We start from the raw sequence: 25,871 nt of genomic DNA, 5'->3' as shown, positions 1-25,871 counted from the left end.
AATTCTTCATCAACAAGTAGGAAGCCAAGCACTTCTGTCCTTAAAGGATGGATCAGAAAGTAGAGGTCAGGCATACTGTTTGTTTTAAAAAGACAAACTTCAAAAAGTAACCCAGAAACGAGCGATCTAACATTTCTTCCTCTTTTTTTAAAAAAAAGATTTATTTATTTTATGTATGTGAATACACTGTAGCTGTCCTCAGACACACCAGAAGAGGGCATCAGACCTCATTACAGATGGTTGTGAGCCACCATGTGATTGCTGGGAATTGAACTCAGGACCTCTGGAAGAGCAGTCAGTGCTCTAACCACTGAGCCATCTCTCCAGCCCCATTTCTTCCTTTTTTATACAGGGAATTAATACAGCTGGTGGATGGACGGGGGATGAGGTGCCGCTGACAGTACAGAAGTTAACAGGAAACCAACCAGAGGCCTACAAAGAAGCCAAAGGCAGTGCCTCTGAGGGGTGGACAGGAAGATGGGAAGGTCAAGCTTTGCTGTCCCCAGTCCCTCTGCACGGTTTAATGTTCTGTGTGCTGCTTACACTTGTTATAAACCATTAGGGCCCAACAGCTTAGAAGAGAGCAGAGGAAGAGAGTAACAACTTGACTGGAAGGTCTGAAGGCTCAAGGGAAAGAGAAAATGAGAAGAACAAGAGGTACAAAAAAGTTTAAAACACAAAACTGCGAATACCAAAGCTGGCCTATCCACAATAGGAAAAGACCCAGAGCAGGCCAAGCACATCCCTGTGCAGCCAACTCCTGTGCTACCTCTCCCAGTAATAGGAGGCCTCAGTTCTATGTGCTAAGAGGACCTTCTCTTAATATCTGCTGAAGTACTGAGGTGACTACATAAATGGCCGGAGGAGGCTACAGTGAACTGATCACATCCATAAATGTAAAACCCTAACTGTTGGTTCCCACTGATTTAACGGAGTCCACAGAGCCATGCCTTCCTTTTCCTTCTCGTTTGTTCTGATACATCAAAAGCTCACGGCGTATTAATATGTAAACCACTCCCGGAGAATCTGTGTGTTACAATCGAAGTTGAGAGCTTGTCAATTATTTAAGTCCATCAATGAATGGAAACAAACCAGTAAGAGGATGCTGATGGCCAAGAAAAGGTGCTGAGAGGATCTGCCCAGTGCAGTTTCTTCTCAAGAACCTAGTGAGCTCACTACAAACCATTCGGCCAGGCTTCTAGGATGGCGAGTGTGCTCTTGCTGAAGGCCTGTGGTGCTCCCCGGATGGAGCCTTGTAAGAAACATGCAAATGACAGAGTGTCAAGAATGCCAAGGGCGGGGCTGGAGAGAAGGCTCAGTGGTTAGAGCACTGACTGCTCTTCCTGAGGTCCTGAGTTCAATTCCCAGCAACCACATGGTGGCTCACCACCATCTGTAATGGGATCTGATGCCCTCTTCTGGTACGCAGGGTTCCATGCAGATAGAACACTCATGTACATAAAATAATCAAAAATAAATCTTTAAAAATATGCCCAAGATGGTGAGCTGTGGGGATCCAATCTAGCTCTGGAGAGAGGACTGGGGCAGGTGGCTCTCAGGGCCTACAGCCATTGTTTGTAAAGGGTTCCAGCAGATTGGGAACAAAATAACCACCTTGTTCCCCGAATCTCCACACAGGGTGGTCTGGTGTTTTTCAGTAATACTGAAACCTGTAAAGCCTGTGCTATGTCGCAGAGTCTGAATTCACACTTGGCCACTGCTCCGTGGGAAAGATGCGTCTTCTCTCTAAACCATTTCCTCTTTTATAAAACAAGGGCTCTATCCCACAGAGCACTCTGTATCCAGACAACCAGATACAATGTCTGACAGCACTGGAATAGTAGTTAGCAGATAATAGCTTGTGTTCCCAGGCTGTGGCCAAGGTGCTCATAGGACTCATGTACCCTGACAACGGACGGCCAGTCACACTTGTGTGGACAGGCTTTGTCCCCAGTGGCATGCGAGAGGAAGGAAGGCACACTACACAATCCAGGGCTTCTTAGAACCAGCTCTGATTTCTCATCGTGCCTCCATGACCTGTACTAGACTCAGAAGAAGCTGATGAGCCCCCAAACCACAATGAACCCCTGAGAAGGGACCACTTGACAAGCAGGAGCGCCCATGTGGACGGCTACACTGTTACATGACGCCAGTTAAACGCTGACGTTTATATGTTACAGTCAAGTGTGAATGGCACCGTAAAGCATGCTGTGTGGTGACCACTCTAACAGTAGAGCTGAAGGGACCGAACACTGGGTCAAACGCACTGTCAATGCCATTAAGAAATCATGGGCCAGGAGCACAGCTCAGTGAAAGCAACTGCCTGGCAGATGGGGAATCCTGGCAACCAACCAAAGAACAAGCATCAGAGAAGACATTACAGCCGAACAAGCATGGAGAAGACGCTCAGTGCACGGGCCACAGGCCAATGCCAGTCAAAGCCTCAGTGGCACCCACTTCCATAACTGGCCCAGAGATAATGACAACAAGGCCAGCAAGGACAGGAAACCGGTCTCTCACAGGCTGCTCAAGGCCATGCAGAGCGGCTCGGCTGTCCTTCAAAAAGTTCAATACAGTTACTCTAACAGTGTCTGATGGTGTTGAACAGAGTCAAGCACACTGTCATCAATGCCATTAAGAAAAATGATGCATGGGGTTGGAGAGATAGCTCAGTGGTTAAGAGCACTGACTGCTCTTCCAGAGGTCCTGAGTTCAATTCCCAGGCTCACAGCCATCAGAAATGGGATCTGATGCTCTCTCCTGTTGAGTATGAAGACAGCGACAGTGTATTCACATAAAGTAAATAAATCTTAAAAAAAAAAAAAGAAAAAGAAATATGACACGGCACTTTTACCCCAGGGATCCATCCAAGAACATTTAAACAATATGTTTGTATACTCTACTGCGGAAGCATGCAAAACAGCCTTCGTCATTAAAGCTAAAGAAACAATTCAAATCTCTGTCAGGATAGACAATGAGAGAAAATGAGGTCACACGCTGGACTCCTATTCACCCAGACATAAAGAAAATGCTCACGTATGACAGATACAACCAAGATGAACGGAGAACACGCTACGGAGAAGACACTGAGAACAGAGGGCCACACGTCTTAGGGTTCCGTTTACACAGGCTTCCCATTGTTTGCTGATGCAGACAAAGTAAATGCCAGATGCTGCAGCAGAGGAAGGGAACAGGTGTGTTTTCAGGAGGGGGATAAAAATGTTGTTGAATCAGATAGAGATGTTGCCCAGCTCTGTGAATGTACTACAAGGTTTGGTCACACAGTTCCTGAGGGTGATATTATAGTTAGGTATAAAACGCCTTCCAAGGCCTGTGTGTGAATTGGTCACACAGTTCCTGAGGGTGATATTATAGTTAGGTATAAAACACCTTCCAAGGCCTGTGTGTGAAGCTTGTCTGGTCTTGTGGAGGTGGAGATAGGGCCTAGTGAAAGGAAGTCAGGTATATGGAAGCAGATACTGGGGCTCCGGCAACTCTGTTTTCCTTGCTCCCCAGGGGTCACTTGGACACATCATGGTCATGAGCAGCCACCTCTGAAACATGAGCCCCAAAGCTGCCTTCTGCGTGAGCTCTCAGTTTTGTGCACCAGGATGGAAATTTAACAGAATGCAAATCTGATTTTTAAAGATGAAGTCTCAGTTTTGCTCTGATTTGTCTCCCAGAAGAAACTCTCCCACTAGCCACCGAGCTCTTTCCAGGCATCATGGGTCAAGACTGGTCAGAACCCATAGAATCCACCTTCCTAGGTGTTCCCACAGCCAGCTGAGCTCACCTAGAGCCCCAGTGCCAAAGGCAGCCAAGAGCCTGAGGCTCATCACGGCTTTCCTGGGTTTAGGGACTGGATGAGGTAAGGTTTGCGGTGAGGGTGGGCACGAGATGAGAAGATAGAGCCCCACAGGACCACTCATGTAAAACTCTCTGAGGAAGTTAAAGTTCCTAAGAAGGTAGTGAGGAGCTTGGAGAGCAGAGGGAGAACTACATAAGGAGTCTCTTCCATGTATGTCAGTCATTTTTAAAACCTATTTGTGCATATCAAGTAAATGCTCATTGAAATGCTTAGCAGTCAAAACAGAAGCAAAGACTTGTGGGAATGCATTTCACCCCTCTGTAGGGATCTTCCCAGGGCCTCTGAGCTTGTGGTGGGCTGCCCTTGCAGTGGAGGTGCTACTCACGCTCACAGAGGCTGCCCTGGCAGTGGAAGGCGCTACTCACTTGCACGACACCTTCGTTCTGTCAGCCACCATGGTCCACTGCTGCTGATTGGTGGAAACTTCAACATAGTAGCTGTAGCTTCGGTCATCGCAGTCCCAGAGTAATAACCTGAAGAGAGAGAACACAGCGTTGTCTTCATATCCTGTCATGGGCCTTGAGACATCCTGCCCCTACCCACCATGCCCCACCTTGCGTTCAGGACCACAGGAGGAGAGAGAGAGAATCCTGATGGAAACAGGAAGAGCAGGCAGGGCTGGGGTCAGGCTGTGGGTCAGCTCTTGGGGAGTCTGCTTCATTAGCCACCCGGTCCCAGGGAGCCTCAGTCCCCTCAGCAGCCAAGTCCAGACTGGCTAAGGAAGGAGCATGTCTGTCCTGTGCCATATTTTCAGGTTCTCCAGCGTTCACGCATGGGCTAGCTGCGGACAGGATCCCAGAAACACCTGTTCAGGGGCTCGGTGCTGCCGACGGATGCTAACATGCCCTTACCATGTTTTACCTTCCCTGCATTCTTACCAGGTTTCCATGGGGCTCTGGTAAGATTACCTGCTGTGGAGATACGGCTACGCCTTAGCATCTGTGGCTCCCAAGTCCTCAGTAACCTGACACCATCTATATTTTATATACTACAACTGTATGCACAGCCATATGTAATGTATGTTTTCCACGTGTCTCTGGCACGTGTGAATACAACTCTCAAGTGAAGACAAATGTACACATATACAGAAGTGTGTGTATGCACGCACGTGTGCGCACACGTGTGTGTGTGTGTGTGTGTGCACGCGCGTTCATGCCAGGTCACTGAGCCCACATCCTCCTGCTCCGGCCTCCTGAGAGCAGCGACTGCAGGATTGTTAAATGCCCCACCTGGCCTCCTACGAAATTCCAATTATCCTCTCATGCCTCAAAATACCCAGAAAAGTAAATGCTATGTGAATAGTTTTGTTCTGTATTTGTAGAAGAATTGACCAAAACTATTCTGTGCCCTTTTATGCAAAAGTCCACCTACGTGAGCCCCAAGTGTGCGAGGGCCAACTGCGCCAGAAAACATACTCGTTCTCTGGGAACTTACTAGCTTGGTCCGGCTCTGAGCCCCTTTCCTGCTCGGCTGAGAACTTTAATGGACGATGGGAGTCCATTTACTCGAGGTTCAAAGCAGAATGCACTCACCTACCAATCTCGCAACAGCAGTTCCTTCTAAGGAAGGTATTGATTGGGAAACAGGCTGAGGGCAGAAACATGCTAGTTTTCTCTCAGTGGTAGTTACATGGCTACAGGAGCACGTACACCGTCATCAAGCTATGACAAAAGATGTGTGTTCTCTCCATGTGTGGCTCTCCTATAATATGGGCTCTGTGTTTGGAGCTGACCATGCTCACAGGAAACATCATGGATTTCCACTATCTCAGCCATCTTTGCCTACACAGAGTGCAACATCACACCGTGCGACAGGAAGACAGATGCATGTGCTTCCAGGCAGCCACAACAGAGAGCACCCAGAAGGCAGAGTCCATGTCTAAATGGGTTGTTGTTTTTTTTTTTTCTTTTCTCCCCAAACAGGATTTCTCTGCGTAGTTCTGGCTGTCCCAGAACTCTCTATGTAGACCAGGCTGCCTGCCTCTGCCTCCCAAGTGTGGGACTAACGGTGTGCACCACCACCACATGGCTGAAATGGTTTTTCTCTACCCAGAGCTTGGACCAGCGTCTCACCCAGGCCAGCGCTCAGTGGATGTCAGCTGGGCAAACACAGCAGCAGCGATGATGATCGAAGCAAACATGGCTCTAATGCTTGTGTGGATTAGGGCCCCGGTCAAGTGCTCTGCACAGTCTGCTCTGAGACAACCACCTGAGTACCCTCTCAGCAAGCACGACTGCTCTAACGTTACATAAATGGAGATGTGAGCCTTGCAACTGTGAGTTCCTCATCTAAGCTCATTGTCAGTGTATGAGTGATGCAGGATTCCAGCCTGCTATCCCACTCTAAACCCAGGTCTGTGATCCCCCTGCCTCAAAGCTCTGTTATTCCTAGTTTATGCATCTGAACTGTATTTCTACTGTAACCCATCACTCTGTAACAGCCATTCCCAGTGCCTTCTGTAATGTTGCTATTACAGTCAATGAAATTCCATGCACACATTGTTTTGTATTCGTGTTAGGCTACTGTGGAGAGTTAATGCTGCTGTGGTTGTTTTCAGTCTCTTGCCTGGAGTAGGCAAGCATTCCACCACTGAGCTACGATCGCAGCCCTCACAGTTTTCCTTTGAGGCAGAGTCTAAGCTGCCCAGGCTGGCCTTGAACTTCCACTCTGTAGCTTAGGGAGACGTAAACTGTTTGGTCTCCTGCCCTTCAGGCCTCAGAGCAGCTTGCATGACAGGCCTGTGCCCATGACCCAGCTCCTCTCCTTCCAATTCTCGGCCTCGGTTCTGAGTTCTGCTTGCTATCGAACTGTAGTCATTGCTATGACAGAGGCCGGGGACTTCCAGCGGGTTAATTTTTCATTTCATAGCTCCAGAGACGGTTCTCTACAGACAATCCTCAGTGCAAGTCTGTTCTCCTGTTTGCTTTGTTTTGTTTGTTTTGAGACAGAGTTTCTCTGTGTAGCTGTCCTGAAACTCACTCTGTAGACCAGGCTGTCCTTGAACTCAGAGACCCACCTGCCTCTGCCTCCTGAGTGCTGGGACTGAAGCACCACCATACCCTGCTGTCACTGGGATTCTGGACATTAATGGAGAACCAGAGCATTACAACCCCCTAGCCTTCCAGATAAACACGAGTTAACAATGTCTTACAGAAAACACAAATGAAAACACTTGGGCCCTATGGGACAGAATGGAACCAGATGTTTGATAGAAGACTGCCTCAAGGATACAAGATAAGGAGAAGATACAAAAGGACCAGCAATTATGATTATTGTGAGTGTCCCCAGAGAGTCTCCCCAGAGTGAAGTATCTGTAAACTGATTAGTGGTAGCACATGCCTTTAATCCCAGCACTCAGGAGGCAGAGGCAGGAGGATCTTTGAGTGTGAGGCCAGCCTGGGCTACAGCTTGAGTTCCGTGGCTCAAATCATCTATCAGAAGGACTGACTTCGTAGCATTTCATTCTTCCAATGTCCCACAATTTAAACAATCTCTTAGTGCTCAACATGTAGGTACTTAGTAAAATTTCACTGTTAGGAAAATTCTTTAATACGCATTCTTAGCTAAACCCACTAATTTCTTGAACCTTTGTACATGAAAATCTCCAGGATTGACTGCTTTTGAAACCCACTACTTTCCTTGAAAGTCTGAACAAAAAAAGATCTATTTTGGAGGCTGTGATATGTATTATGGAATAGCTGTAGACCTCTCCTCTCACCTTCAACCAAAAGTCTGTAATAGGTTAAACTGCCAGTGGCTTCTAGCCAGCGCCTTTCTCTGTGCATTTCACTGATACCCGCACTGAGAAACAACATCGGTGTTAGGGACAAAGCACATTTCATTAATTTGCAAGTTTTTTTTTAACTTATTGTTGAACTTGAACGTTTTGTATATTTTCTATATTTATCCTACTGTTAATGACTTACAAAACGTCCTCTACATCTGAAGGATATTAATTCACTGCCTATCACAGTTGGCATGCTAAAGATATTAATTTTTATTAGCTTAGTCCATCGATCTTTACCTTAGTAATTTTTCCTCGCCTAAATTTTTTTCTGTCCTGAATTGCAGCCAAGAGCACACACTGGTTGAGACATCTCCTTTCTGTTCTTCTATTAAGAGTCCCTGGGGAATGCAGGGTCACGGTGACTCTCGAGTGGAAGGGACACTGATGGATGGCAGGTTATCAAGTGTAGGGCTCGGTCTTCTACCCGGGGAGTTTTATAGGGATCCAAATTCATGCACCAGGATGCATATTTATTCGCTTGGAATTTAGGCTTCATCAGGAATCAGTCCTCTTGTTGATTCAACTGAAAAAGCAGGTTGTTTAAACCTGAACCAGGCACCTTTCCCTCTACAGGTTAGAATTTGGCTCTCGTTAGGCACAGAGTAACGAACGCCCCACACCGCCCGCGCTTCTTTGTCTGCCTGCAAAGTCTGTTCTTAGGTATTTGCACTGGCAGCATAGAGACATTTCTGGCTTGTAATCTGGCTGGGAATGTTTGCAGAGTGTCATCGCCCAGCAGAGACACTCCTCGTGACCTTAAAGAAGATGAGCTCCTTAAACACACCCCTCCCTCCTCCGCCGAGTATCAGAAGCCATTTTCAAAGAGGCTGACTTTATCCCACCGGAGAGATCCGCTGATGCAGACCAGGTCTGTGGATGACCGCAGCAGACCTCATCACCTAACGAGCACAGCATGAAGGCCTGGTGACTTTGCAGGTCGTCTCCCCTCCATTCCCCTATTCTTACAGTGGAGTCTTCCTAAGAGCAGCAAGGTGCTGGCGTTTTATAAAATTGATTAGCAGATGTGATTCTGCTTACATCCCCCATAAATGCTCTGGCTGGTTGCATACCATTGATTACCCGGGGCTCAGTTTACGGCAACTAATTGCTCTCCTTGCTGCTGTTTTGATACGAAATTCGATAGTGAATATGATTTCAAAACTCTTATCTTTGTGGCCTGAGTCAGAAGTGACTGGAGGCAAACCCAGCGGACTGAGTTCTCTCTTCTTAAAATAATTGCTCTCTCATCAGTCTGTGAAGAAAGTTTCCAAATTGTAGCATTCTAATTGGAAGGCCTGCATTATGCATGCAATGACAAACTGTGTTGTGCTGAATGGCATTTTTTCTATCCCTTTCTTAAGGGATTAATTCCACGCCAGACTGTGAACAATGGCTGAAGCCTAACAGAAGAGATCAACAGCTTCTCCACTGAATCGGTGCCTGAAACCAGGAGCAAGGGCCTGTTTGCCTGTTTCTAATTGCCTACCGTTTGTGGCAGCCTCCCTGGAAGACATGGAGACACAACACGCTGCTGCTGCTGCTGTTGCTAAGAGCTTCCTCATTTGGGGAAAACAGCCAACCAAAGCAAGATCAACAACCAGGCTGTTAGCAACATAGTAACATATAGAATTCGTTTATAAATGTTCAGTCAAAGACATTCAGAACCTCAAAAATGTATAATATTCTTAGAGAGCCTTTAAGGTCCTCAGAAATAGCTGTCTTTCATTAAACAGTTCCAAAATTATTTACCAAGCAGGAAGCACCATTAGGTAAATCTTTGAACCTACTTATCCTCAAGCTCGCCCTTGTGAACTTCAATGTCTGCCGTGGCTGCTTTCCTGGGGCTCTCTCAGTCTCAGGGCTGACAGCCCTCTGCATATGCGCTGGAGAGCTTGAATGACTGCACATTACGTGGCATTCTCTCTGAAAGCTGCCTGCAGCCCCATTTCAAAATGGTGTGGCAGCCCAGGGTGTCCTGCAATCCTGGTTGCAGCCTCGGAAGCAGAGCCATGCTGAGCTAATCACACTCTATTCCTCAACACCAGAGGACTGGGAAGAGTCTGGCTTAATTGGCCCCGCTCACTTAAGTGAGATAATGAGGGGGCGGACATTCCAGGGTGGCCTGCTTTCACCAGAGGCACCAGGAAGAAGCCTTGGGTGTGAGAAGCAGAGCCAGGACCCAGTGGGACCCAGTGGGCTGCTCCTGACACACTCGGTCCTCCGACGTGCCACCAGGCCTCATGAAGAGATCGCCCAGACACCATGAAGCTCCCTTCATGGCTTAGACCATCTTCATTTGTCTTCTGTCACTTGGAACCAATCAGGCTTAAGCTAAGGTCACACTGGAGTGCAGGTGTGTGACAACGATGCTGTATGTGGTGGCAGCAGAGCCCGCCCTGGAGACAGCAGGAAAAGCAAAGGAAGAAAGGGAGGAAGCCCCCTTGGGGCCATGGTCCTCCTCCCCGCTGCAGGAGGGGCGGTTTCTGTAGAGGTGTGGAGTGGCTGGGCTGAGGTGTGGGTTGACAAGGTGAGGGCTGGGGGACAGGCTCAGAGAGGGGGACCCTGCAGGGACTGGACTGTGCACTAACTAATTACTAAGCACACTTCAAAACCAGCCAGCAGGGGGCTGGGCAGCTTGAGCACAGTGACAGGGAGGACACAGTGCAGGTCCCAGGACCCAAGGGATGTGCTGAGTACTTGGCTGAGGGGTAAACTGAGGCTGCCACAGAGATCTGGGGAAAGGTCAGATGCTGCCGCCCAGCAGGGATCTCGGGGCTTTTGCCTTGTTGAAGAATCTAGTGAGCTCCATTGCAAAGAAGAAAGACAATATGAGCGCCCCCTTCTGCCTCCTGTGGTCAACAGGGGCGGACAGCCAGTGTAGCGGCCTGATGTGGCTCCAGAGCGACCAGTGACAAACAGGGAGTTTCCCACAAACGAAAGGGTGTCTTGTCTGCCAGCGTGGCGGACAGTGTGCTTCTTCTTGGGTTAGGAGCAAGGCCCAGCTGAGCAGAGCTGCTGAGGACCCTCGGCGGGAGGCTGGAGCCATATTATATTTTATGACAAGTCTGAAGAGAGCACGTGCTGCCCTGAAGACGCCAGGATCCCGAAGGAGCTGTGGGCACGCAGCCAAGTCTCGAGGGACACAGCCTCCCAGGGCAGAGGGAACACTGGTCTCCTAGCATCCGGAGGGAACTTCAAGCTGCTCACCAGAAGGAAGGCGTTCTTGGCAAGTACGCTAGGCAGAACCATCCAGGCCTCCAGGTACTGTGGGATGCTGCTTACTCTCTCCAAGCTGGGACATCCTGCCTGCCCGGTCTCCATCACTGGGACAAAATACTTGGGATCATAAGCTTTAGAAGGGTGAGCTTTATCTAAGCACAGGTTTTGCTGTTTTGTTTTCAGACAGGGTCCCACCTTAATCTCTCCGTGAAGCCCAAGCTGGTCTCTAACTCACAGAGATCTGTCTGCCTCTGCCTCCCAAGTGTTAGGATTAAAGGCGTGAGCCACTGTACCTGGCCACAGCAGTTTTTGATGTTTCAGTACCCCCCCCCCCCGGCAGTCAGCCCTTCACTTCTGGGTCCATAGTGAGACAGAGTGCAGTGAATGAAAACACTTACAGCCAGGCGGCCTACGGGGAGAGCTGGGAAGGGCCAGGGACAGCCTTCCTTGTAAGGCATTCTGCAGATGACCTGACTCGCTTCCACTAGGCCTCACTTCTAAAAGGTTCCTCCATCTCTGAAAAGCATCCTGGGCATCACAGGACCAAGCCTTTCATGGACTGGTCATTGAGGGTGTTTCCTAATCAGACAACAGCAGACACAGAAGATGAGTTCTCCAAGACACGGGGTCCTGGTCAGGAGTAAGTGTCACTCAGGATCTTGATGGTCGGTTGTCTGTAGGTGCTATGTGTATGCACTGATGCCCTAAGAGGAAATAAAGGGAGGTGGCCAAATAGACACTATGGAGGCCACCATATAAGGACAAATGTCAATAAGAGAGGCACAGCCTAATCCAGGTGCCCCAAGTGGAGAACAGGCCCATGGAAAAGACAAGACAGGACAAGCCACCTTGGCAGCTGACTGGGACCACGGCTCTCCTGCTTGGAGACAGTAAGCTTTAAATTCAAGGTCCGATGGTACCAGAGGAGCAGACTGTTTACTCCCAGGGGCTCTCTCATCTACCAGTTCAGACAGTGGGGCACACAGTGAGTGATTAAGCAGTGTTCACATATGCATAGACCACACTCACTTCAAACTGTGCATACATTACCACACAAAGGGAAAAGTACTTCTGAACACAAAACTCTTTGTCTAAGTCTTCCGTTAATTTTCTGGCATGGGCTAAACACTGCCCCAGCTACCTTTATTCAGTCACTTGGCAAACCTTTCCTTTTTATTTAACACGTAAGTTTCTGCCCAGACTTATGATCTAGACTTCATACTACACAGTCGTTTTTTTGAAGACATTTCTTTCATTTTAAGAATATGAGAAAACTGTGTCTAGGCCAACAGCCCCCAGAAGAAAAGCTCTTTTTCTTTGTATTTTGAAGGTGATTCCTTTGTAATGTAGACCCTTCCTTAAGCAGGAAGCTGGCATCAGACGTATCAGGACTGGTTGACAAGGTCAAGTGTCGTGCTGCTGCAGACCTTTTGGGCACAGACACCTTAAGCAGGTAGGCAGCTTTTACAGATCTTTCCTGATATTTAAATTTGGCATTATCAAGTCCCCGTTCTACAGGAAGGCCATCGGCCCAGATCCCTGCAGTGTCCTCACAATGTGGATGAACACTGGAAGGCTCAGTACCACCGGCTCCCAGCAGGCACAGACAAGGATCTGCAGGAGATGAGCGTGGGGTGTGGCTTCCTGGACACTCAGCCAGCTCACTTAAAGCTTTATTTGTTGGGGAGAGTGTCAGGGGCCACTGTGACTTTAAAAGGCCAGAGTCAGTGTCCTCTAAGAGCTAAAGACGATATAAAGCTAAGTGTTAGGGACTTAGTTTATAAGGTAAGTGACTTCTTCAGTCTTTAATACATGAGCCCTAGAAGATAAAATGATCCACCATGGCCTCCATCCAACAGGTGTGGGGAGGAAAGGCCTGGCTCCACATCCCTGCATAACAGCAGCCACAGGAAGCTCCTTACGGGAGGGGCTGACAGTCCCCATTACCTCATCAACTGGCTTCTACTTAGAGCAGGACTACAGAGGGCGGGGAAGTGAGTGATCACAGGTGAAGTGCATTTCTCACAAAACCTCACTCATTAATCTGTTCTCTGCCCTCCCTCCCAGCTTCCCTTCCTTTTGATTCTTTTGCCAAGGCTGGGGACTGAACCTAGGGCCTTCCACATGCTGTACAAGTGCTCCACTAACTCTTTATCCTCCTCCTCCCCCCCCTTCCTCTTCCTTCTCCCCCCTCCTCCCTCCCCCTCCTTCTCCCCCTCATTCTCCCCCGTCCTCCTCCCCTTCCTCTTCCTCTTCTTCTTCCCCTTCCTTCTCCTTCTCCCCCTCTTCCCCTCTCCTCCTCCTTCCCCCGCTCCTCCTTCCTCCCCTCCTCTTCCTCCTCCCCCTCCTCTTGGCTCCACATCCCTGCATAACTCCTCCTCTTCCTCCCCCTCCCCCCTCCGACTACATGCTATTGCATGCACACAGCCTACACAGAGCACCAAGAAACAGAGCCAAACAGCAATTTAACAGACTCCATCCATAGCTCCTTTCCACTCCCTTGGGTCAAGTGTTCACAGGAATGTGTGTCCGGCGGGAGAACTCACAATTTAGCTATAGGCAGATCTATGGATTCTCTCAACCTGGTGAGAGGGAGAATGGAAGGGCCAAACAAAGGCTTGACTCAACATCACAGGCAAGAGAACATTCCAGCAGAGATGAAGTACACGGCAAAGCTCTTCCTACTCAATCATGTTCTTTCTCTATTTTTGCCCTCAGCAAACCTCGTTTTTTTGGTCTCTCTTAACTCACCAGTACCATTTTCCCAGGTCTCTTTCTCTTTCTTATCAGCTTGACCTCTTCACCTGAGTCAGATCTGGGTTCTCACCTCTGCCCAGCTGTGAAGCATCCTCTTTCCCCCACAGGCACAAGCTACAAAGTCCTGGGCGCTTGCTGAGTGACTTTAATCTCTCTCAGCACCACCCATGCAGGCTGTGCCTTCCAGCCCATGCCTCCCGTAGCCAGTACCAATTCTCCTAGGTCCTGTATAATCAAAGTCTGGCTGGCTGGCTCTCTTATCTGCTGTCTTAAAGTTTCCTCCCCGCACATCTGTTTTCTGGGTTTCTTTTGTGAAGTCCATAAGAAAACCACCCTCAGAAACACAGGGCCAAATCGGTAAGTCATAGGTGTGCTTTATACAACGTAAGGTCCTAAAGAAAAGGTAGCTCGCTGTTCCAAGGCTGAGATGAGATAAATCATCACTCCCCATGTGGTACACGGCTTAGCATTAAAATAAAGACATTAATGAGAACAATAATCGCAACATCTTCCCTACAGCAGACAAAGGTGAAAATCCGAACTCACTGTAAGTTCTTATAAACAAAAGATAATTAATCAATTTAATATGTTGCTGTGTGATTAATCTTTTGAAGAATGGCAAGAAGCCAGAAAATAAGCAACATTTTATGTGGTTTCTTTTTTGCAATGGCTAGAGGAAAAATGGCTAATTAAGCTTTTCAATAGGATTCTTTTGATCACTGGCCACTCGGAACAGTTCTCTTGATCCACATCTTCAAAGCGGGGATCACGAGTTTTAATCCAAACCTTTTCAGATGAACACTCACAACTTTACCTTTCCTAACGACTCCGCAGCCATAATTAAACCAAACTGGTGTGGGTTACAGGAGCAAAGGCTAAGTGAACAGTTGCCTTTCCCTCTGGAATCGCCTACACTGATCTGCGCAGAGCTGGAGTGCAGGTGAAAGGGAGGGTCTGGTCCTCTCAGTCTCCAGCTCCTGCCCCCTCACTCCTCCCACATTTGCTTAGGAGGGATCCTGAGACAAGAGGAAAACACTCCCTCCTTGGAATATATTCTGCAAGAGCTACCTTTTTAGAAATAACCCTTGCAGGTGTTGGCATGAATATTCACCAGTGCGAGCTGGGCAGAGGAGCCAGTCTCCAAGCCATGGACACTAATCCTTCAAAATGTATTCCAGGCAAGCCACTAGGGTAAACTCCCATATAGAGAGCAGGCTTTTCAGTGATGGATATTGGAGGCTGAATGAAGGAAATCACAGGGAAGGAGGCAGATGAATAAATCACTCCTCTGGAGGCTCTGCTGCAGCAGGCTGCAAGACCCCGACACACTGACTGGAGCTGCAGGCAGGAGGCATCACTAGAGCACTGCACTCTGGGAATTAAATGCTGTCTTTCATTCAGTTGCTGCACCCTTCCTCATCAAGAAGAGCAAACATTTATCTCCCCTCTGCCCCACCATCCTCGTGCTAGGTCTCTTTAATGTTCCCATCTGGGCCAATGGGACCCACAGGAATTTGCCGAGAACACTACCCTGTCAGCCTGCACTTGCACTTGCAGAAAACAGAAGAAAAGACTTGGTACCCAAGAAGGATGCAGGGCCAGAGGTGAGATTTCACATTATCCTGGGGTCCTCCCTCCCTCTTCAGCACCGAGCCCCAAGAGCCCATACTGAATTGAGGCTGAGGGGCAGAAGCAGCTCTGGCTAGAGTGCCCGAGTGAGCCACACAGAGATCATAGGATCTCCGATGGGGACATCAGTCTGAGTCAACTTCCAGAGAGTAGCAGCTCTAATGGGCTGGGGACACTCAGGAGAAGGGAGCTCCTGCCACAACCAGAGGGAACACGAGTCATTTCCTCAGCTCAGGTGGACCAAAAAGGGCTCCCATCTCAGCTTAAGCCTCTGGGGGACACAGCACTTCTCAATGTGACAACAGGGTGTCTAGCCTTGCCAGATGGGAGGCCCCAATCTGCCTCTGTCTCTCTCTACAACAGTGCACGGCCTCATTTACTCTGGTAAACAGAGGGTGGGGAGGTGTGGGGAGGGAGGACAGAAAGGGGTAGATGGAATTTAGAATGATTTGTGATTTTATTTTTTAATCTATTTTCTCCTTTTAATACAAAACGATAGATGAAACATCTTTTGGTATTCTTCTAAAATATCCACAAAATACATACTAGTCAGAAGAAAAAAGTATTTAAAACCAATATTTTAAAAAGTATTCTTGAGAAGTGGGACCTCTTTGTAAACTGTGTCTTTGAAGACTCTCAGTTCCTAAAGGAGAGCGAACCAGGGCTCAGGAAGGAGAGGCGTCTACAAGCATGTGCAAGCCCCGGGCCCTACCTCTTCTTACCCCACAGCTTCCGCAGGCTCCTCCCCTTCTAGCCCCCCAAAGGCTTGCTCCTCACCAAAGCCACTGAGTCACTGTATGTGTTTGGTTCCCAAACTAGATGCTGATTTTCAGAATTGCTTCCAATAGTGGGTGTACAAGTATTAGCTTCACTTTGGGACTGTGAAAGGCCTCTGAATCCTCTGACCAGGCTTTCCCCATGCCTGTGAGGACAGTATCTGGCTAGGTTTCTCGGGGGCAACCGACACTTGTCTGGTATGGGGTTCCTGGGGCGCAGCGACACCCCTAAGAGGACAGGTGTGACATGTGTACCTGCTCATCTCTCTACAGAAAACCTGGCCAAGCCCAAGACCTGAAGCCAGTCTCACTGAATAGCACGGAGCGGAGGGATACGGGGATGGTTTAAAAAAAGGTTGAGCCTAACCTAAAAATGTCTAAAATCGCTTTCACTGAATGTTTCAAAATATGTTTTTTAATGTGGCAAAATCCACATGGAGTTAAGATTCTGCTTCAGTCACAATTCCATCTTTGTTACTGTGACAACCGCACTGACATTTCTTGCCTTGCTTTTCTTACCAAATTTCTATTATTTTTTTCCCCCCAACAATTACAGAGTTAGAAAGGCAGGGAGGAACAGGGAGAGGGAGGAAGAAAGGGAAGGAGAGGGAGGCTGAACTAAAATAGCCATTCCCAAGTCCTCCTTACTCCCTGAACTGATTGCGAGTGGCCAAGATGAACATTCTCAGGTTGCACTGACACAAAAACGAAAGCCATCAGCCGCCACCCTCCAAGTCCCAGAGAGACAGAAGGGGTAGGGGCAGGTGAGCACGTTACAGGGAAACTTCAGTTCCATAAAAAAACATGCCAGAAAACGTTAGCCAGCCATTTACAGGGCGATGAGTGTGACAGTAGCTTCGAGGAAGCTGCTCCCGCAGAGCCGACCCTCTGAGCCATTTCCACACAATTTTGCCTGCTTCTGAGTCTCACACGGATGGCTAAAATGGGACCAAAGTGACCCAATCATGACAAAGTCCTTGCCTATCTTTCTAGGGAGGGTTTACCAGTAAGATATTATTACCTGGCTACTGCTAATTATCTAGAGATAACGCCTTATCTGTTTCTTAACAAGGTTACAATGGACTTTCCAATGAACAGTATTTGATTGCATTTGTCTTATTAGTTTTCTAACCACACAGAAATGAACGCAGAAAGGTCAGGATCAGGGAGATAACTGGCCAGAGGTTGCAGGAGACTTTCGGTGGACACTCAGATGGCATATGCTTAAGGGACTTGGGAACAAGAGCTGTCAAGCTTCAGTAGCCTAAGGCTGTGATGTGTGGATAAGCAATGCCCCCTATAGGTTCAAGTATTTAAACACCTGGCGGCTGGGCGTGCTGTCTGGGGAAGTTTGGAAGGTGCTGCCTTGCTGGAGGAAGTTCGCCTTGAAAGTATTAGAACCTTGCCAAACTTCTGCTTCATTTTTTTTTCTTTTCTTTTTTTCGGAGCTGGGGACTGAACCCAGGGCCTTGCACTTGCTAGGCAAGTGCTCTACCACTGAGCTAAATCCCCAACCTTCTTCTGCTTCATTTTTGATGTGACTATTTCTGCCATACTCTCTGACATAACTGACTTGATCCTCTGGATCGGAAAGTTAAAGAAACTCTGCCTTTTGTTTTGTTTTTAAACTTTATTATATTATTATCATTAATTTCTTCAGATTTATTTATACCTGAGGAAGAGGGCATCAGATCCCGTTACAGATGGCTGTGAGCCACCATGTGGTTGCTGGGAACTCAGGACCTGTGGAAGAGCAGTCAGTGCTCTTAACCGCTGGGCCATCTCTCCAGTCCTGGAGCTCTGCCTTGTTTAAGTTGCCTTGGCCCAGGCCACAGTGATGCAAAAGTAACTAATACAAAGGCCCTGAGCTAAGTATGTGCCAAGGAAAATTCCAGAAAGTGAGAAGCAGAGAAATACTGTTTACTGTAGAACGTTTGTCTGAAAACCCTCAAGCAAAAACCATACAACACAGCCCGGTCTCTGTTCCTGGGAGGGGCGTGCGTTATCCTTCAAACCTCACATGGATTACTATTTCTTAGCCCAGTACACAATCTCGTACTGCAGAGCTATGAGAGAATGCTGCCTCATGGCTAGCAGTTCCTGAGCCAAGTCTGACCTTAAACATACTTTGTTACCTGCGTGGTAACATGGGTCGGCCGTCACCGCTTTGTGGTGAGGGCAGGGAGAAAGAGGCAGAAGGCAGCAGGAAGAGGGAAAGCAGAGCCATTGTATGTAGGTGGAAACTCAGAGTCCCAGAAGTGGTTCTACTCAGCCGCAGCCTCTCTGAGGCCTCCCTGAGGCCTCCAGACGCCTAGTCTGACCAGCCTCATCCTTGGACATGAGCCGAGGGGACTGACCACAGCCGTCCTTCACTGCGGATGGTTGTGGGATCAGCACGAACATGATTCAGGAGGAAAAGCAGAGGGATCTGAACGCTGCAGCTCTAGTGTTTCCCATGGCTGTACAGCTTATTTTCAAATCCCCGAAGTCAGAAAAGTCCCTGCAACCTTACACAACACTGGATCTATCCACGGAGTTAGAGAAGCAGATTAGTGGGGGTTGGACAGTCAGTGTCCAGACCTTTGAAAGTCTCCTAGTTACTGTTTGATTCCAGGGTAAGTGGACACGACTTACGTCTCAGACAGACGTGACCTTGACTAGCCTGGAACTCACTATGTAGCTCAGGCTTCTTCCACCTCCCAGCGATCCTCCTGCCCCAGCCCACTCAGTGCTGGGGTTGTAGGTGTGTACTGTTATACTGGACGGGCCTGTTTCTATAAACCCCAGGCTTAAACACCGACAGTGATTTTTATTTACTACTTTTTTCTGTCTGGTTCTGGGTTTGAACCTGGAGCCTGTGCATGACGGACGGACACTCCACCACCGAGCCGTGCCCTCAGCCCCGCTCTCCTCTGATCAGCCGAAGTTCTCTGGGATCCTGCCTGCCTCCCGAACTTTATGATGTGCATGATTTATCACTGTGCTGGCAAAACACAGGGCCCAGTTACAGAAAACCTGATTAAATATTTGAAACAGAAACACAGTTGTTCTTAAGAAGTAAATTTCATGAATAAGAAATCAAACACATACAATCAGCAATGCCTCTCATTCTGGATCAGAACAGTGCAGGAAGCAGACAGCTTTTTAAATTTATACAACAGTTTTGAAACTGAGACTAATATAAAACACAATTATTGTAGTGCTGCTGCTTTAGACACAGCCAGAAGTGGTGGCCTCAAAGGACAGCTTTTAAAAATGAATGTTGCTGGGCATGGTGTCCTGTGCCTGTAATCCTAGCGCTTTGGAGGCGGAGGCAACAAGATGGAGAGCTGGAGGCCAGCCTGGGCTATACACTGAGAAGAGAATAAATAAAACCAAATGGAAGGCTGGTGCACAGCTCAGTGGCAGGAAGCTCACTGAAGGTCCTGGGCTCAATCCTTGGCTTCAAAGGAAGAGCCCCTCGCTGTTTTTATGTATTTTAAATGGGCAGACTACGTCTCAAAGCTCCCTTTAAACACTAGAAAGAGCACATGGAACATGGGGTTTGTAGACACGCCAAAGCATGCTGGGGCCAGCACAAGGCATGGCTGAATGAGCTGCCCCCTCACCATGGCCCTCAGTTCCTTAGCCAGCAAAGCTAGGGTTAAGCCTTGTGCAGGCGTCCCAGGCAGGGGCCATGAGGGCTCTGAGCAGGTCTAAGGCTCTTCCATAGGAGAAGGGAAAGCTTGTGTGGGAGGCTCCAGATATTTTTATGTCTTTGCCCTTTTCCTTTCTTGTAATTATAGCTGAAACAATTGCCTTGTTTCTTTGGGGCAAAAATACAAGTGGAAAAGAAAAAAAAATGTGGCTTCGTTCATTGAATTGTAGGCTCTTACCCCTGCTTATTAAATAAAAGATGCAAACAGAATCAAAAACAAACAAAAGTAAATTGAAAGAAAATTTAAATCTTTCTCTGTTATTTTCAGCCAAACAAAACTCAAATAGAAGCTTCTTGGAGTAAGTGAGTGTGTTAGCAATTAACATAAACACCTCCCAATGACAGTGAGCATGGCTCGCACCAAGAACTCATGGAGGGAGAAGAGGGGGGTCGGGCTCAGCAGTTAAGAGCATTGGCACTCTCCCTGAGGATCTGGGTTCTATTCCCAACACCCACATTGTGGCTCACAGCAGCGGTAACTCCAGTTCCAGGAGATCCCACACCTTCTTCTGGGCTGCACGGGTACCGGGCACACATGTGGTATACAGACATGTATGCAGGCAAAACACCCACATATTAAATATAAATAAAAAGAGCTACTGGGAGGCATGGCAAGCAGGAGAAACGGCCATTCCTGAACAATAAACTGAGGAAACAGGCCATCCTGAGTGGTGCTGGGTCACAGGAGTCACAGTGCACGACCGCCAATGTCATCGCTGAGGGACGCGGGTTCAGAAGGGAGAAAGACAATCCCTCCCATGAGGACTCAAGGGCAAGCTAGGAAAGAAGGCCCTGGGAGACGCAAGCACACAGTTTGCATTTATCTAGTAACTGATCCTCTCATGCTGAACCCGATCCATCAGGAAAGAGGCAGCGTAGCAGAAAGACTCCTCCAGGAGTGAAGCCCCAAGTGTCCTGGGGGGGGGGAGATGAAAGGCTGCTGGGCACAGGCAGCCCCCGGCCACTGCTATTCACTGAATGGTGTGGAGTGCAGGCGGCAGAGGGTCAGGCAAGAGGAGCAGGCGCAAGGCCTTCTTGGTCTGAGGAGTTCATTTCTTACCTAGTTATGAGAACACTTTCAGCAAGTGCCTCTGTGGCTATGCTTTTACAAGGGGCTAAGCCTAACACACACAGGACAGCAAGGCAGGGGAGGCCTGGGATAGCACAATGTGATGCTGAGAGCTGCTGAGACACCAAAGCATTAAAAACATGGAACACTTGAGCTGCCAGAGGGAAAGCGGTTTTGACTAAAGGTACCTGAGAAACGTGAAGGCTTCCAAAGGCAGACGAACTGATCTGGGCTTTTAGGGCTGAGGTGAAGTAGCTGTGACTCTTTGTGACTCTCAGAGCAGCTGAAGTCACTCAAGACTCAAAAGCTGCACTGAAGCCATCCCATCAACTGAATCCGCAGAGATGTCCGTCCGTTTCCTGAAGGTTCTTCCATCAGCCCTGCCACATTTCTAGGACACTGTGAGGCCTACACTGGGGGAGCAGTGGGCAGCAAGCAGACCAGGACATGGCGGGGTTCCCAGAATCCAGAGCTAATGCACGGTACTCATTTAATCTTTGAGAGCAAACTAAGACCGAATGGGCACTTTAGAGGAGTTAACCAACAACTCCAGATAATTAACAAAGCATGTGTTTGTGCATGAAATTTGGGAGAGGGCATCAAAGGGGGTTAAATTGTCTATAAAAATGTCTTCTTGATGGGTTAATCTTTGACAAGTAAAAGATTCTTCACATTATCTAGCTGTGTATGTGATGACTAGCTGTCAAGTTCCCCTGTGACTCACGAGAGATAAATGGCTGACATGTGAGGTAAATCACACACATAAACACTTTTTTTTTGGCATTTAACCTTTCTTGCGTTTCCACCAGAGAACGTCTGAGTTGCACCCCTCTTCTGTTTTTCACATGCAACTTAGTTGCCATAGTAATTCGCTTTGCTCTAGAAATTTCTCTACCCTGGAAGACGCTAGTGTCTGTTTACTGTGCCCCCACGCTGTGCTGCCAGGCCCCAGGGTTTCTGGCCTTTGCATGTTCACACAGTTCACGCTCCAGCATCTGGTGGAACCTCAGGTCTAATTCTTACTCTAGGATTTTTCTGGAACTCATAGTGCTGAGGTCTGTGGGTGATGAGGCGACGTCAGCGTGATGCAGATGGGCTCGGGGAGAAACAACACTTAGTCAATACATCACAGACCAGCAAGACAAGGAAGAATTTCTCAGTTCGGGGCTATGACAGACGATGCTCAGCCTGACTGATAGGAAGCAAATTTTGTAAAATATCTTTCCAATTTCAACTAGAATTATAGGCAATCTTAATCTGAAGCCGAGGAGTCATATATCTGGATGCTAGCTGTATTCTTCAGACTATAAAAAGGAAATTTCTAGCTCTCGAGGTTGCAAAGAAGGCTGTCTTAATGTAAATGGATGTGCTGCTGCCCCAGCGGCGCTCAGACAGGATGAAATGGAAGAACTAGATGAGGCGGCAGGCGGCCTTTCCGGTGCTGATGCGGGTGCTGATGCCTGCGCCCTCCTCCCGAGCATCTTCTCGGTCATCTGCAGGGCCAGGCCTTTCGCAGTTTCCTCACATACACTTAGGTCAACCACACTGAACAAATATGATGTCACATTTAGGTGACACACAGAACTCCCTTTAGTTGCAGTAACACAAGAGCGTTGTCAGTGCTGTCAATGAGTCACGGAGCGCATCCAGTGCTGTACCCAGAGCTAGAGACCAAGTCTGTCACAGCATTGAAGAAAACATATATTAAAAAATCCCATTTTCAATTTGAGATTTTTCTGTGATCCTCTATGAAACAACCCCACATACATAGAAAATATTTAAATAATTATAGACTGTTATTTGAGCCAAACGTCAATTTCTCTACCCTTATCGAATAAAACCTGCATTCAGAGGCATTAATAGGAGACAAAGTGTAATGGCCTCTGACTCCTCCTTTTCTCTTCTGTGCCGCTCCCTTAGGACACAGAGGATGAAGAATGCTCTGCCAGGGTGGTGAGCAGCAAAAAGGAGGAAAATAGCAAAGGGAGTCTGGGGAACCACAGCCTGAAGAGGTGGCCTCCGGGGGCCAGAACTGTCCAACAATGGAAGGGCAGTGAACCAGTATGGATCCAACTGTTGAGGGAAAGGAAAACAGGATCCAAGGAGGCCACAGCCACACGTGCGAGCCTTTCTTTCCACGCTTCCTTTTTCCTTTGCTACCCGTGTGCAATCACTGCGGGCACAAACCGCGCTTCAGTCGTCCTGTGCTAGATTATCTCGTACAGGGGGCAGACCTGTGCGTGGGGTTCTTCCCCCAATAAAGAGAGCTTCATCACAGACTGAAGAGGTGATGACAACCCACCAAGAATATCCTCTAGGGCTGGAGAGATGGCCCAGCCGTAAGGAGCACGGGTTGCTCTTCCAGAGGTCCTGAGTTCAATTCCCAGCAACCACATGGTGGATCACAGCCATCTGTAATGGGATCTGATGCCCTCTTCTGGTGTGTCTGAAGACAGCTACAGTGCACTCACTCACATACATAAAATAAATAAATTAAAATAACAAAGGGTATCCTCTGGGCTACCGCCTTCAGTCTTAACCGTGTCACATATGTATACACGTATATATTCCAACTGAGGACTCAGTGTTCTGGTGTTATTAACTCCTTAACCTGGGTTTATTCAGCTCCATCTATTGATACAGGACCTCCTTAGGCAGCCTATTTACTTACAGTTAAGTTTGTTATTTAAAGCACCAAGGGCATTATACTTACACTACTCCATGTACATATCAATTACAAAACAGTTCTTTCCAAGCTAGTGTAAAATGGCTAATTTAGCTGATTCTCTTACTTTTAGGGTTCCAGTAGAGCCTGTCATCCGTTAGCTGGAGAAGCAGGCGGGCGGGTGTTCAGTGAGCTCAGTGCAGAATGTTCTCGGTTTCCCTCTCAGACCTGAGGACACTTTACACGGTCTCTCGATCAGCAAGCACCCAGATATCAGTCTTAAACTGGGTGAAGAGGACTATAAACTAAGGCACCACAGATCTGCTTGGTTGTTATGACTCTAGCCTGGGCTTGTATGTGGTCAGGTCTCTGAAGATTTCCTGTTATTCAAATTTTAATGTTTTTAAAATGGCATGGAAATGATATAATTACTACTCCATTACCTACTTTTAGGGCACATTCCAGGTGACTTCTCTTCCCCTAACAGAAAGACTGGAAGCAAGGCCTTGGGGGCCAGTCTACCAGGCAACCCCTGGGAGCCGAAGCAGGAGGCAGGGCAGAGAAGGCACCTCAGGGGCCGTGTTACAGCCTCTGGCTCTTCCTCCTCTCCCAGGACAGGCCTGGGATGGAAGCCTGGGGTGGGAAGGAGGGGGTTCAGGGACTGGTGCTGAGTGCAGGGCACAGAGGCAGTAACAGATCCCCTCTTGGCTGTCACCCCCAAGTCTCCCAGGCCTTGCCTTCTGTTCTCGCTCCCTCCTCCGGTCCTTGGCCGCTTCCCTGGGTCTCCAGGGTGCTTCCTTTATCATCCTCCATCTCTGCTCATGTCCCCTTCTTAGAGAACCTTCTCCGACCACTCACTCTGAACCGGGATGGCCTCCCTCCCCTGTTTCCTCCTCTTCCTCCCCTCCTCTGACTTCCAAGAACTTAGCATACTGTAAGCATGATCATCTCCGGCTTGTCTCTGCCCTCAGTGCCAGCTCCACGAGCGAGCATGCCAGTGCTCGGCCTGCTTCTCAGTGCAGTGTTCCTTAGCATCTATCACAAGATTTGATCCCCAGAAGAAAGCTGTTTGTTGAATGAATGAAAGAAAATGTGGATGTGGAGAGCGGAGACTGTCTCCCCAGCAGCCCTCCCCATGGTATGTCACAGGCATCTACCCATGCTCGGTATACCAGCAGGACTGGGCTCTGCTGAGCCTGGCGCCCAAGCACTCTCTCTGCCAGGAAACCTGGCTCTGCCCGCCCCTAGCCAAAGGGCAAGGAGAGAATGAAGGATCTTACCCATGGTACACTAAGAACCACATAAAGAATTACGAACACCAACAGTTAAGACCTTTGCCTGAGAAGTTACCAACTGAAAGGAGATGTGCATTTTCAAAGCTTATGGGCTAGAGGGAGGTGGGTTTCTAGGCTCCCGGCTCTGCAGCCTCCTCTGTGTGGAGCAGGCCTCTGGGCTCTGTAACACTGGCCCTGTAGGTGGCTGCAGACACAGTGACTAGGAAAGCGAGTTAGTTACCATGAGCAATGGACGCTGCGGGTCAAATGCTGCTGACTAACGAACCCACGGCTGGTCAATGCCCATCCCCAGGGAAAGGGGCCACTGATCTAGTTTCACATCAATAAACGTCTATCTGTACATCATCCGCTGTCACCGCAGCCTGCCAAGTTACCCAGTGCTGTCCACGGGCAGTGGTGGCCAGCAAACCTCCCTCCCTTTCCTCTTAATAATGTCACAGAAGAGGCAAATTCAGTTCCTGACAACATGATGTTAGCTTCCCCGAGACGTGTCTCTCGGAACGCTTGGCTAGTTATACCACAGCGGCTGGATGGATTTTCTTCTTGAGGAAACAATAGCTGGGCCTCAGGAAGTCAGAGGCACCACACTGTGCTGAGATACACCGCTCTGCTCTGGTTCTGTGCCTGCTCATTGGCTCTCATCTGAGTCAGGAAGAACGAAATTGTTTGGAGGAACCATTTCCACCCCACACTTGACAAGACCAGGTGGGCCCGTTCTGCCTGCCCGGAGCCCCAGTAACACACTTTCCTTGAGACAGAGTCATAATTGGAATCTTCGGTAGGGCTGGAGGTCAGGGTGATCACACCCCCGGACAAGCCCCTGTTTGTGTGAGCTATCACCCTGGCAACCATCTAAGGGATCTGCTGGATCTAAAATTATACATTTCCTCTTAAACCTGCTGCAATCCCCTTCCGGCAGGGAGACTACCTCAGGGCACACTCAACCTGAGAAAAACGTAACACTGGGCTGTCTCAGGCCTCGTGCAGCAAGCAGGCAAGGCTGGGGGAGTCAATAAGGAAACAACCATCACAACTGACAGAGATGCAGACACCCAATAACGGTGTGGGTGCCTGACGGAGGTGCGGGTGCCCGATGGAGGTGTGTGGGT

General features: G+C 48.5%; 1 protein-coding gene across 1 annotated transcript in view; it reads right to left on the bottom strand.

The window, feature by feature from the left end:
* Positions 1-25,871, bottom strand: part of Btbd9 (BTB domain containing 9) — a 352,754-nt gene that overhangs the window by 56,920 nt on the left and 269,963 nt on the right. Inside the window, exon 9 of the mRNA XM_032888537.1 lies at positions 4,234-4,341. Coding sequence (XP_032744428.1) covers positions 4,234-4,341 — 108 coding nt within the window. The remainder of the gene's footprint in view (positions 1-4,233; positions 4,342-25,871) is intronic.

This window comes from Rattus rattus, chromosome 18 (genome assembly GCF_011064425.1).
Source record: "Rattus rattus isolate New Zealand chromosome 18, Rrattus_CSIRO_v1, whole genome shotgun sequence".
NCBI classification, from domain to species: Eukaryota; Metazoa; Chordata; class Mammalia; order Rodentia; family Muridae; genus Rattus; species Rattus rattus.
This window is presented reverse-complemented; position numbering and strand designations above follow the sequence as displayed.